The sequence below is a fragment of the Ursus maritimus genome, unplaced genomic scaffold (assembly GCF_017311325.1).
Source record: "Ursus maritimus isolate PB19 unplaced genomic scaffold, ASM1731132v1 scaffold_4, whole genome shotgun sequence".
Taxonomy (NCBI): Eukaryota; Metazoa; Chordata; class Mammalia; order Carnivora; family Ursidae; genus Ursus; species Ursus maritimus.
Window position 1 is genome coordinate 90680206 of NW_024426552.1, and position 14593 is coordinate 90694798.

Sequence of the window (14593 nt, forward strand, 5' to 3'; positions counted from 1 at the left end):
GGGAAAGAGAGGCAGGAGCACTGCTCTTTGCACCTTACGTTGTCGGGGTGGCGTGCGGGGGAAGGAAATCATTCCCACTTACCAGAACCTGGTCCTTACGGACTGCACCACTCAAGCGCCCCAGACACTTTTTTTTTTTTTTTTTTTTAAGAAATGACAAAGCTGGGGCACCTGGGTGGCTCAGATGGTTAAGCATTTGCCTTTGGCTCAGGTCATGGTCTCTGGGTCCTGGGATCAAATCCCATGTCAGACTCCCAGCTCAGAGGGGAGTCTGCTTTCCCTCTCCCTCTTCCCCTCCCCCTGCTCATGCTCTCTCTCTCTCTCTCTGTATCTCTCTATCTCAAATGAGTAAATAAAATCTTTAACAAAGAAAAAGAAAAAAAAGAAATGACAAAGCTATTTAGGGGTATGTGTGTGTTCCAAATGAAATAATACTAATATAAAGCAAATATTAGAAAATATTTCAAATTAACTGAATTTGCTAGTAGTAATGTGACTTTGGACTTTATTAACATCAAAACAAAAACTGCTGCACAGATTTTTAAAATTAACTTTTTTTGCATGGTCTCTTTGAAGACAATGGTCTCGTTGACTCTTCCTGCTAGCATATCTAACCCAAATATATGTGAAATAATTCCCTTTAAGAACACTATGCTATTCAGTTCGACAGAAGTTGAACTTCAAATTTTTACCCTCAGCCATAAAGGCAGAGAGATACTCCTGTTGTTTAAGCCTGGTGATGGTCAGAGGTTGCCAGGACCTCATCGTCATTCGTAATAGTCCTAACAACAGCAAACATGCATACACCTTATGTTTATACACATACCTTTTATGATGTAACAGGTACCATGCTAAGTATTTTACATGAATTCATTCATTGAATCATCTGCGGTCTTTTGAGATAAATCCTAACAAGATCACCATTTACAGCCAGGGAAACTGAGGCACAGAGAAGCTAAAATAATCTGCCCAAAGTCACACAGTTAAGAAGTGATAGAGCCTAACATAGAGAAAAAGGGTAGTTCTGGGCAAATGCAAATTCTGAAGCTCAAATTGCATTTAGGGAGTCCTGTGATTACCAAAACCTTTTAGCCCAACTGGTTATAATGACTAATGTAATCATCTTTCAGGCGTTTTTAATTCCTCTAACACAATTAAATATATAAGTAGAGAAACTCTTGGAAGATAAAGTGTTTGGCGAGGCTGGTATTAGAACCGGGGCTTCCGGCTGTAAGCAGCAAACATTAACATCTCTCTCTAGGCCAACCCTGGGGAAATTAGTATTACTAATCTTAGGCATTTTTTTTTAAGAGACAGAACTAAATTACCAGCAGCAGAGACGCAAACAATAAAGTTATATAAATGTACTTTAAACCCGTTAGACCACTTGGCAAACAGTCAAGTGGTGTTCAACATAGGGGAAGGGTTTTTACTTTTAATTAAACGTGTAATTAAGCATATTGATTCTTTGCACACTAACTTAAAAGACAATGAATCTTTCTTCGAAGATTTGTTTTAAGGAAGCATTATTTTCTCTTCAAACGGTACTATTTGAAGAAGACATGAGATACGTTGCCAGCTTTATGGTCCTACACATCTTGGCCCAACCTTTGGGCCCAGAGTTATTCTCCTGAGTATCTCTGAAGGTTCCTTCCCACCGCAAGAGGTAGGGGAGGGGCGCCTGGGTGGCGCAGCGGTTAAGCGTCTGCCTTCGGCTCAGGGCGTGATCCCTGCGTTCGGGGATCGAGCCCCACATCAGGCTTCTCCGCTATGAGCCTGCTTCTTCCTCTCCCACTCCCCCTGCTTGTGTTCCCTCTCTCGCTGGCTGTCTCTATCTCTGTCAAATAAATAAATAAAATCTTTAAAAAAAAAAAAGAGGTAGGGGAAAGAGGACTGTGTACCTGGTTCTGCTGAACTCTGAGCGCCCTCTCCTCCTAGAGATGCCACTGCCTTTTGTTAGGTGTCAGTATTGTGGAACGGAATGTACAATTTATCAAGTCTGGATCTCATTTTTAAATTGGGTGTGATTTCTTTTATTTATCACCTTCTAATTAATAGTTGAGCACTTTATAAAAAGAAAGCACTTCCTTCTAGTTGCAAGCAGGAGAAAAAAACCCAGAGCTTTCATTTGCATTTCTCATGAATATTTAACAGCTCCCTGTCTTAATTTGTTTTTGTTTTCATGTTCTCGATATTGATTTTCTACCTAGAAAAGTGCGGTGTGGAATTTGCCTTCTTCCTTATGCAGGTTAACTCATTCTCCTCAGTTTATTGCTTAGGACAGCCCATTATTCCATGACGGTTTATTTCACAGGGTCTCCTTAGATGATACCACATTTGTGCTTCCACGGATTCGGCTGGTGGGTCTGAAAAAGAAAGCATTTTCTATACTATCTCCTCTCCAGACCTCCCTCTCTGCCCCTCACAAGGTAGCCATTTCACACACTTGTCCAGAACTCACATCTGATAGCCATGCGTGCATTCCTTCGGTCAAGCGTATGAGGGCAGGAAGTGTGCTCTGGCTGCAAAGATGACCCAGGCACGTGGACACTGGAGACGCTGCTGCGAGGAAGCAGGGGTCTGGGCGGAAGGACAGGCAAGAAGGTGCATAGAACGTCTACCTTGTTGTTACTGTTTTCCGCAGTCCACAGGGTGGCCGATCCTGATTGATCCTGGGGTGACCCCAAGCATAGCAGGGTACCTCTGCTTCTATGTAAAATAATTTAAAAGCTTGAACTTAGCTTAGAAATTTAAGGAGGAAACAATATGAATAATTTAGTCCTTTAAAAACACGGACTAAGATGAGAAACTGCTTTGACCTGGGCCGAAGTGGAGAGTGGTGCATCTGTGAGTGCCCTCTTGCATTGAGTGCCCTCTTGCATTTGAATTTTAAAGAATATGCTCACAGTTGTGTTCTGTGTGATGAGGACTACGTTCAAGCCTGAAGTCTGTGGCCGATCCGGGATAGCTGGCTTCTGGGATCCGATCTTGTTACTCCACAGCGCTCCACAGGAGGGCGACGGAGAGCACAAAATGGATTCCCTCCTGCTCTGAGCAGAGTGGGGACCTCAAGAGGGTGACCAGAGTTCCCCTAAGGTCTCTGAGGGCGATGTGCCAGGCTGCCAGTGGAGCACACCAGAAAGGCATGCTATATAGGCGTGAAGTAATTATTGACGATGCTGGACAGTTTTTTAGAACTCTTAGCAAGTACATGCATGCCCAACTCATGAATCATAGCTAAAGTCCACCGTTCATTTCTACCACCGTGTGGACTTGCTGCCTTACTCATTGCTATAGTGTCTCTCACCAGCTCTCCCCTGCCCTGTGCCTTTTTGGCACAGGGTTTATCTTTGAGGAAATAGTGCCTTTCTAGAGGGAGATAAGTACGCGTCTGGGTACGAACTTAGCCCTAAGTTTCCAAGTCCATGGGTTGATAGCAAACATACACATACACCCTGTTCTTATTAATTGGAGAACAAAGTTCAAAAGTAATTTTGAAATTACTAATTATAAAATTTACCTAACCAAGTTCACTTTACCAAGTAAGAATCTTTCTCATTTCTACAAAAAGTACTCCTCCTTACCCAGCCAGCCTTGATTTTGCTGTCCCCCAGCTTGCATCTCCTGCCTCATTTAGACAGCTTACCTCAGCGTCCCCCGACGTGTCATGTGCTCAGCCCCAACCTTAGTTTTTCACTATTTCCTGCCTCCCTGAACTGTCTTCCCAGAGTGATTTCCCCTTCATTCTTTAAAGCCCAGCTCGGGTTCCCGCATTACAATAGACCTTCCAGATATGACTCTCACCAAGGTCTTTCTCTTCTCCAATTCCTTTTGTTCTCTTGTGTGATATTATATCTAAACTGTGCAAAAATGCTTTTATGCATGTAACTCCCATACATCGCCCGAATTGTGTGTTGATGGTGATGATGCCTTTGAACCCCATGGTGCCTAATAAAGTTCTAGACCTACTCTGTGATTGGTTGATCCCTGTGTTGATTAATTGAACCTGATTTCTTCTTTTTTTCATTGTAGTGTTCTAAAAAATGGAAGTTTGCTTTTTCTTTGGATCGTCTTTTTATCTGTGGATTCATCTCTTTCGTGTGGCAGGTCAAAGAAATTCCAGTCATTTATTGAGAGCTGCTTGGTAAAGAATCACAGCCAGCGGCCAGCAACAGAACAATTGATGAAGCATCCGTTTATACGAGACCAACCTAATGAACGACAGGTCCGCATTCAACTCAAGGACCATATTGACAGAACAAAGAAGAAGCGAGGAGAGAAAGGTGAGAAGCACGTTTGTATTTCCGCAAAGGAAACAAAAGATGGAGTGGGTCGTGGGCTCTTGATACATCTGGAGGGGCCGTGGGGGTTTCAGCTGGGCCTGCATTATTCTTTAGTGTGAAGGGCTGCCTCTGAGCTCGCAGCCTGCAGGCATCAATGGAGTGAGACTGTGAAATGGAATCTTCATGAAAGGCTAGAACTGTAAGGCATATTACCTTTTCCAGGCACTGACAAAAAGTCATGTTGAGTAATACTATGAAGTGGTTTAATATGACAAGTGATTTTCTTAGTTCACGTGAATATTCATGTTTTAAAGACTAAAAACCGACAGAAGACAACCTAAAAAAAAAAACACTTAGTTGACATTTTTCTGTTCCTCCAGTCTTCAACATTTAAGTTTTTGTGCTCTGAGGCTCATTTCGAATTTGTTTCAGAAGTCAGAATGAATTTTCTTATAATCACAGAGTTGCCAGACTTGATAGATGGAGCATTGAACTTTGAGCTGGAAGATCATTTAATGTGCTTCTTTATTTTATAGAGTCAAAATTCTCACCCCTTATAGCTCTACTGTTGTACCACACTGTCTTTTCAGGGCATCACTGGAAAGGACAGGAGGCAAACTTGGAGTCCTGGGGCTGTATCCTGGTTGTTTGAATAGAGACTCAGACCTCCTTATCTAGCCTCCTGACCAAGGAGAAAACTCACGTGGTCGGGGGCAGGTTTTGTGCCTCGGTGGGTGGGAGGTAGGGAAGGTTGAGGTACTGGGCGGGGAAGGGAAAGATCAGAGGACAGACGGGGTGAGTCCTCCCTGGGTGGAGGCAGGAAGAGCAGAGGGTTGGGGGGGAGGAGGGATGACAGTGAGGAGGCGTTATAGGGCTGGCGAGGTGAGCACCGAGCATGTGCGGAGTGGAGAGGAAAGGTGAAGGCCAGGCACCAAGGGTGGGAGGCACATGGCTGTGTGCTTTTCCTCGCTTCTGTCGCGGACACCGTTCTCTCTGAAATCCCCTTCTTTGCTCTGCAGTTTCTGTCTGTAATGTGGCAAGGTATGGGCGGGTGTGTGGGGTGGGCGGTGAGTAATGTGAGTCAAGACTGGGCGGAGGTAAGAGCCGCAGAGGCCTGAGCAGGAGGAGAAACCCTCAGTGAAGGCTCACAGGAAGAGTTTTTTCCTGGCTGCCAGCCTCCGGAGCTCAGGGAAATGTGCGATCAGGTTCCACTCAGGAGTAGGAGGTTATGAAGCTAAGCCAAAAAGGAGGCCCATCCCCTGAACTAATAAAATAGTGTATGTCAACTATACTTCAATTAAAAAAAAAAGATACACTGTTAAATGTTTGGGGATCAAACTATGTTTACTTCAAGTGCTAAATAGGAAGTGAAGCTTCCTTGCCTATTTTGATGGAACATAAAATTATGACAGCCCTGGAAAATAAATACATAAATAAAAATCCCGAACAAAACAAAACAAAAAATTTTAAAAAAAGGAGGCCCATCTCCACTTATTCGTGGGTGGAGACGGTTGAGGTGTCTGTCGGAAGGAGCTGGGAGGGGAATTGGAGGAACCAGGAAGAACCAGGCATGAGAGATATAGTGAGTCAAGATCAAAAAGTTCCAGGATTGGGGTACCTGGGTGGCTCGGGCGGTTAAACATCCGACGATTGATTTCAGCTCAGGTCATGATCTCAGGGTTGTCAGATCGAGCCCTGTGTCAGGCTCCGTGCTGAGTGCTGAGCATGGAGTCTGCTTGAGACTCTCTCTCCTTCTCCCCCTGCCCCTCCCCTCCCACGCCTCCAAAAAAAAAAAAAAAAGGTTCCAGGACCGATTTTTCATCAAACATGCAACCATTAAAGATGACTTCTTGGAAAGGGAAGTTTCTTCTTCTTTGGGCCTGTTGTTTCCAGATTCAAATTCTGAGTTCACATTCTAGCTCTACCCCCTGAATAGTTACGTGAACTTCATCCCAGTTTTCTCATCTTTAGAATAAGAGAGGGGATATGATAGTAATCAGTATCGCCTGGCATTGTCGCAGATTAAATGAGAGGAGGCATTAAAATGTTTAATACAATGTCTGGCATATAAACATACTCAATAAATATTAGCTATTCTTACATAAACAGTTCCTTATTGACCTATAATTTTCCAGCACAATTCAGAGTTACTTTCTGACAACTCGTGACCTCTTTGCCTTTGACCTGCGAGTAGAATGGGTAAAGCTTGTGCCTTGGGTTGTTTTCACATTTGGGGGGCACAGATGCTGGATTGTGGCTCAGAGCTCCCCATTCAATGACAGTAGACTATTTTTAATGTGTTCCTTCTCTGAAGAGTAGAAGAGTAAGATTCATGGTAGCAGATGAACTCAAGAGTGACCTGGTAACGTAAGGAACCTGATTCTGTTTACAGTTAGAGCCATCAGAAGCCTTCTTTTTTGTCTGCTCCCCAGAAAGAGTATTGATCAAGCGAGGTCTCATTCCATTTGCTCAGTTTCATCAAATGACTTAATTTACTTCCTCTAATACTTTCACACTCTCTCTGTAGCTCTAAGACCAGCTTTTGGTACAATCAAACAGTTTTAATGAGAATTGATTTATGATTTTTTTAACCTGATATTATTTTTTCCCGAAGATATGTTGACATATGCTAATTTATGCCAGTAATATAAAAGCAATAAGACCAGATTCTGGTGAAGTATTACAATTCAAGGGCCTGACAAATGAAGGTTTTACCCTAGAGAGTAGAAATATTTGGATTAATTGTGCGCTTTTTTCCCTTGCTAGAATTTCCTTTGCTAGATAAAATTTCTGCAGTTTATTTCAAACTCTCTGTTGATTCATTTCAGGAAAGTTTGGAATAGTCTACTTTCAGTGTGGAATATTGAAACACTTTATGAAGGTCCTTTACATTTTGGTGAAATAATACTCAAAAAATAAGTTGCCTGAAAACTTCATACATATCTAAATATTTGAAGCTGACTTGTGATTTAAAAAAAAAATACACTTGAAGTCATTGTGCTTTTGGCTCCTTTTCATTATCCCTTTATTGCCTCAAGAGTATGGAAGGCAAAGTGTTTAGTTAGTGTCATAGGTGCTGCCTCCTGGTGGTAACACAACCAAATTGCAGTTTTAGTTCCTTTTTAGGGCTACACAAATGCCTTCAAGGTTGTAATTACTAACCCACAGCTGTGAAAGGATCACAGTAATGTGACACCCTCCCTTGCTTAAAATTAAAGCTCCTCCAAAATTCCCCATTGCCCACAGAAAAGTCCTCGGCAAGGTATATGTAAGAATCAGGAAGTCATATCAGACATGCTGGGCTTACTCATTCCGTCTGCTTTTCTCACAGCCAGACATCTAAGCCACTCACAACTCACCGTGAACATGTCATGCCCTGCACTACTGTCAGCCTTACTCACATGGTTATGTTGCTTAGAATGCCCTTTTCAGCTGCCATCTGCCTGGAACAGGGCCACCAGCATTGCAAGGCCCAGCTCATTTCCTCCTCAAAAGACTTGCTGGCCCCTTTCCCCATTATGACCAACGGAACTTGCTCCTTTCTCTGATATCTCATTGCTCTTTTTATACATTTCTATTTAGTATATAATATGTTGGAAAGAACACTAGTTTTAATGTTGGGAAAGTTCTGGGTGGAATTCTAAATCCAAATCCCAGATTGATCAACCTTTTATTAATAAGTCTTTGGTCCTATCATTTAACCTCTTGTAATAGTGTCTGCTTGAGAAGTGGGTAGTTTGTTAAAGGTTTGTTTAGCAAAATAAATGAGAGAACATAAGTAAAGTATCTAGTAAGGTGACTAGCATGGGAGACACCCAATAAAGATTAATTTCTTAATAATCATGGCAGATCTGATTACCTATTTGTCCATCTCGCCCATTAGATTCTGATCTCCTCCAAAGCAAAGACTCAGTCTTATTCATTATTACGTTAACTTGCTTAACATATTACTGAATTAAATGAATGTCCCCAGTGGATCATTTAACTCTATATTTCTAATAGCACACGCTGTCAGTTTTTTTTTCTGGTGTTTATCAAGATATCTAAAGACAATTTGTGGGTTCTTACTTAAAAAATGATTAATACAGACAATAAGTTAATAGTGGGCCAATAAAAGATTGGTTTAGATAATCCTCTAATGGGAGTTCATACAAACCGAACACCTATTTTTCAGTTCCTTGCCTTGACTTTCATGTGAACAGCAGGCATTAGGGACAGATCTCTAGAGTCAGCTGGGACAGTCTTGGATGTGAATTCCACGTTCTTGAATCCAGCTCTGCTGGTGGGAACTGTTAGGTCACAAGTCAGGAGGCCTGGAGCCCGTCCCAGGTCAGCATTGTTGACAACTCTTTGGGCCTCAGATTACTTATATATAAAACGAGGGGGATGGGATTGACTGAGCTATGGCATCTTTTTATGCACTAACATTCTGTGAGTATCTCTTTAGATGAGACCGAGTATGAGTACAGCGGAAGTGAGGAAGAGGAGGAGGAGAATGACTCAGGAGAGCCCAGGTAGGAGAGCAAACGCCAAGTCTTATTTTCACGTTCTGAATTGTGCTTGTGTGAAACTAACTTCCTTTTGATTTATAGGTTCATTTTTAAGAATCCAGCAAGGTGGTCTTATTTAATTTATTGCCCATGAACATACTCATTAATTTGGGAAAATGTCCCCAGGCAGACTCTTACAAAAATGTGGAAATCAGCATATTCTTTATCTTGTCTCCTAAGATTTATGGTCTCTATTCTAAGACCTTGTTTCCCCACGTATGTAACGTGTAGAATGGGTAGGAGGCAGTTATCTGGGTAATGCAAGACTCAAAGGCCTTAAAACTGCAACATTCAGGAGACCTAAGTGGTATTTTTGGACTCAAATTATTCAGTTCGTTACTCCATACCTTTGAGAAGCCCATTTGGGCAGCCACTGTCCTTGTCACATGTCTTGGTATTTTCACCCCAAGCTAATCCAAGAGGAAATGATTTCCAGGAAATCAAATCACACTCCAGAGGGGAATCCTACCTAGAAACTTTCATGCTCATTCCAGTTGTCCCATGTTGGACTCCAGGATCAATGTTGCTTTATCGCTATGATGCGTGTGTTTTGAATTTCACTTGACATTGATTCTGACTTCCTTCCAGTCTGTTTATGAATAATTAAGGTTAGTGTGCTCACGTTGCCAGGATTTCTCTTGCACGAGAGAAGTCAGCTGTGGCAGTTTGGTGAGTGAGAGGCACATACACCGTGGTCAGTGCCCTATACACGTGAAGTGAGATTGAGTGGGGAAAACGCACAAGCAGAAGGCTCACTGGGGAAATGGGTCCCCGTCCTCTAGCCATTCCAAGGAGGGGGCTCCAGTGGTCCAGGAGAAGTAATTCCCGTACTGCTGAGGCAGAGCTGCTTGCTCAGGAGAGGGGCCAGCTCCGTCATTGCTGCTAGAACAAGCTAGTGGCTTCTTTTTCGGAGTTAACTCAAGATCTACAAAGCTGGATTACTGCTAAACTACCAGAAGGGGGAGGGACTTACAGGGCCATCCAGTTTTTCTCTACACCTGCTTACAGGAATTTTCAAGGTCAAAGACTGAAGGAGAATTTTTCCTTCCATCTGATACTTTACGCATTGGCTGCCTCCAGTTTAGCTGCATAAAGATGATGTTTGCCAAGCGGTGACATGGAAAATGAATATTCTTATAAAGGCAAAGGACCAATGCCCTGCTCTCGGAGAAGTTGCGTACTATTCTTCTTTTTCCAAAGCTTACCCAGATGTCATGTCGGCCCTGCGATCACTCTCTATAGAACGGAGAAGCCCTGTTTTAACTGATACTTGCCAAACTGCGTGTTAGGAGTCTCTTAGCGAGCTGACCTAGCCATGTCTTCACGCTGCGATAATTGTAACGTGTCATTGTATCACATTGAAGATTATGTTCCAAGTCCTGTCTATGGACCCATGTAATTCATCTTCATTACATTCTGAAAAGTAGAAAGGGACAGTGGTTATCTCATTTTAGAAATGGGGTGAGAGCCCAAAGATGGCACCCAAGCCACACACCAAGTTAATGATTGAGCCACTACTACAGCTCCAATCGCCTGACATTGATTCAACATCAGTTTATATTAATGGAGCCTCCTCCTGTGCCTGGTTCCCTAAGTCCCACCGCCTTTGCACAGAGCTTGTGGCACTGTCACTGGGGGTTTGTTTTAGTGTTCTACACAAAAGCTGTAAGTTTTAGAGGGGGTGTGCTCATGGAATCCAAGCACTGTCTTTAGGACCTCGTGAACGAAGCCTTTTTATGTCATTTTTGCGCATAGATGGCAGTCACACAGCACAGTGGTTACACTGTCCAACACAGAATGATCCCCTTGTCAAATACCACCAGACTTGCTCCCCCCGCCATTCACCTCCCCAGCTGGCATCACCATCACTGTCCAGGTGCCAAGACAAAACCTGCAAGTCATCGCTCACTCCACACATTGGATCCATCAACAGGCTTCATTAACTCTGCCACCAGTGCTTCTCTCCACCTCTGTCCCCTTGCCCCGCCCTGCCCTACAGAGCCACTGCAGCAGCAGCCCAGCTGGTGGACTTGCTTGACCTCCTGCCCTCTGTAGACAGTTGTCCCTCAGCAGCCAAACAAATCCCATCATGTCAGTCTCCTGACTATAACCTTTCCATGCGTGATTCCCATGCCATGTGCCTCCCCAGGTCTGCCCACTGTCCCTGGCCTCCTCCTGGGCCACCTCTCTCCTTCACTCTGCTCTGGGAAGTCCTCAGAGAGGCCCCACCTGTTCCCACCACAGGCCTCTTTGCATTTGCTTTTCTCTCTGCTCAAAAGGTTCTTCCGCTACCTCTTCATGGGACCGACTGTTCATCATTTGAGTCTCAGCTCATCTGGCACCTTCTCAGAGAGGTCTCCCCTGATCACCCAGTCTGAGGCAGAACCCTTAATCCTCGTCCCAGCCTCCTGCCACTGTCACTCTTAAACTGTTACATCTTCTGTAGAGCCTGTTCATATGTGAGATTAGTCGTTTGTCTGTCTCTCTTCCCTACAAGAGGATAACGAGAGAGGGAATTTGTTTAGCTACTGGCCTATCCGCTAGAGCCTATTACGGCGCCTGTGACACAGAAGCGGCTCACTAGTTATTTAGCGGAGTTATTTCAAGTGGAAGTCGCCAGAAAGATTAAAAGGGCTAGGTTTGCATGAACAGGTAGAAGCCTGCCCCACCTTCCTGTTAGGCTGCTATGCACAAACCAAGACTCTAACACTGAGTTGTTCCTATGAGTGAGATGTGAATAGGGCAGCCCTAGATCACCAGGGAAGTAGGTGGAGTTTCTTTACGGTGTTTTCTGTCCTCTTTTTCTTCCTGTCACACACGCACACGCACACACACACACACACACACACACATACATGATGCACAGCTACCATTTTACAGATGAGAAAACTGAGGCCCACGGTGCTTCAACAGAATCTAGGAATCAGTGAGCTGGGTTGAAGTCCTAGCTACACCGTCTGTTCCAGAGCCGAACCATGTCACTTCCCTTTAACCGTGGTGCAGTGAGATGAGCCCTGAACTCTGACTTTGGCAGGTGTGGGTTCATCGTCTGCTCTGTGGTGACCTTGACTCAGATGTTTTCCCTCCCTGGCTTATCACGTCTTCACATGAGCAGCCCGCCCTTTGCCTCCTGGGGCTGGGTGCCAGGAGTCGTGGAGATGCTGCGGGGACAGTGATGTCCTCTTGGTAGAACATGCCCCCTTGCTGCTCCCAGTTGTCCCTTTCACTTGCTGGCTTTGTTCATGCCTTTCTTAAATGTGAAAGTCAGCTGATCCAGGCCCGAGGGCTCACACACTCCCTAAAACCTTTAGAAGCAGATCTTTGCATGTCACAAGGGTGAGGGAGCAGTGTGGACGGTGCTGGAGAGAGGTGACGACACTAGGAAGGTGACGTCTCTCTACAGATGGTGACCGCGTGTGTATGCCCAGGGTCACACTGAAAAGGAGGCTGAACACTGCTCTGTTGTCGCCTTGACTCAGTTTCTCTGGGGCTGAGTACTGTGAGTAATGGAGGCTCTGAGAGCCTGTGCTGGCCTACGGGCGAGCCGCTTGCCGGGCCGGCCGCCCCCAGCGCCTGGGTAGCGATGGCCCCCGCCACACGCAGGCTCCCCATCTCTCTGTCTCCCTCCCGCAGCTCCATTCTGAACCTGCCGGGGGAGTCCACGCTGCGGCGGGACTTCCTGAGGCTCCAGCTGGCCAACAAGGAGCGCTCGGAGGCCCTGCGGCGGCAGCAGCTGGAGCAGCAGCAGCGGGAGAACGAGGAGCACAAGCGGCAGCTGCTGGCCGAGCGCCAGAAGCGCATAGAGGAGCAGAAGGAGCAGCGGCGGCGGCTGGAGGAGGTGAGGGCCTGCCTGCGCCCCAGGGGAGCCCCCATCTCTCGGCCACATCGCTTCCTGGGTGTCCAGCGTTGTGCCGGGGTCCCCCCCTTGTGGGACTTGGGGTCCCCTGGAAGCACACACCTTAACTTGCAAAAGAGGATGAGGCCTGAGTGCTCTTACAAGCAAAGGACTTCCTTTGCTTGTCAAGAGTGGCCATGTGACCTTGGTGTGACGTGACCTTGGTGTGGTCACGTCGGAAAAGCAGGTAAAGCCCTCCGCCCCTTCAGGTCGTACTCAGATATCACGTCCTGGGTGCAGCCTCCTTGACCACCTTACTTAAGATTGCACCCCTCCCGTTAGCATGTCTGTTGCCCTCCCTGCTTTATTATACATAGCTCTTACCTCCCGCACACGTACTCTCTGTGGACCTTCCTGTGTCTTACTCTGCAGCGTAAGCTCCTGAGGACAGAGGATTTTGTCTGTTTTATCCCCGATGTATCTCTCCATCGTGTATCTCTCGCGCCTAGAACAGGGCTGTGCACGTGGGAGATGCCTCGTGGATATTCGTGGAATGAACGAACTCATCCAGGAATAGATGAGTCCATGACTGAGAGGTTGTACGTACGCGTTAACTAGACCACAGTGACTAGGCAGGCGAGTGAAGTGTCAAGTATGGAAAAGAGGGTCTTCCTTAGCTACTCCCCTGAACCCTGGGGAAAGTACGTCCCAAGGCCTTCCGCACACCCTTTAGTATCCAGGGCCTGTCCTCCGGCTGGAGGGCCGCCCTGGCCTTCACCGGCGGACACTGCTGCCACCCGTGTGGGAAACCATAGCACTGGCCACACTGTCCTGCGTGGCTCGTCCTGGACGAGGCCCTCAGCCTTGTGGCCTTATTGATGTTAGTTAAAGCCGCCTTCCTTTGTCGGATAAGTCAAAGCCTCTAGACAATTAGGCAGCTGAGAGCATAGCTATTGGGAAAGCCGGATGGCAGATGAGAGGTTAACCAACTGCACAGGAACGGGGTTCCCAGACGCCATCTTGCTCCTCATCAACGGTTTAGGGCAATTCACTTGCTTTGTCGGGAGGCCGCTGCAGTTCGAGGCTGGTGGATTGCGGGCACCAGGAGCAGATTGCTTTTTAATTGGCCCATCCAGGCCCAGCATCCCTGGTTGAAATCAGTGAGGACCTCCGTTCCAGTTTGCAGTAAAATCCCATCAACCTCCTAGGTCCTCATATGCAGACCAGCAACAATAAGACCCAGCAGTTGCAATTATTAAGTGACTTCTATGTGCCTGGGTGAGGTTCTTTGCTTATGTCCATGATCTCATCTACTATCATTCTCTCTTTGCCTGTAGCCATTGCCCCTCATGCAGAATGCATGCAAACCCCATTTAACACAGAGGAAACCAAAGTTCAGGGAGGGGAAGTAATTAGTCCCATGTCACAGGGCCAGTAAGTGCACAGTGTTCACACCCAGGTCTATCTGATCTCAATGTCCACCCAAGCCCCAAGAAGGGAAGTATAGATAAGTAATCAAAGCCTTGAACTGTGATCCTCAGAACTGGACCTTGTAGGCTTCTGCAAGCAGCAGTAGGCAAGCGAAACACTTTGCAATTTAAGTTTATAAGTCTGTCGTGTTGTTAGGGCGAAGAATGCTCAGTGCATGAGAAGCTTGAAGTTCACCATCTTCTGTTCTGAGAATGACACTGTAGTAGACAGAGTCCCTGTGGTGCTGTGGGGCAGAGACCTTCAAAGGCCCAGGCGGAGGCAGGTGAAGGGAGGGGTGGGTGTTAATCGGGCAGCTCTCAGAAGCGAGGCTTGGAGCGTGGCTGTGCGGGTGCCTGCCCCACCTCTGGTCCCCCTCCTGGGCACAAACTGAGATTCCTTGCAGCTCTGCCCTGCTGTCCTCGGCAGCCCAGCCAGGCCAGCTGGGGCCTCTTTTA

The 14593-nt window shown here is 46.0% G+C and overlaps 1 protein-coding gene across 3 annotated transcripts in view; it reads left to right on the plus strand.

Annotated features, from left to right (window-relative positions):
* The window catches only part of TNIK (TRAF2 and NCK interacting kinase), a 375800-nt gene that overhangs the window by 272335 nt on the left and 88872 nt on the right, over nt 1–14593 (plus strand). For all 3 annotated transcript variants that reach the window (XM_040621607.1, XM_040621605.1, XM_040621606.1), the window contains exons 10-12: nt 4108–4283; nt 8731–8797; nt 12467–12671. In XM_040621607.1, the coding sequence (XP_040477541.1) occupies nt 4108–4283; nt 8731–8797; nt 12467–12671 (448 nt within the window). The remainder of the gene's footprint in view (nt 1–4107; nt 4284–8730; nt 8798–12466; nt 12672–14593) is intronic.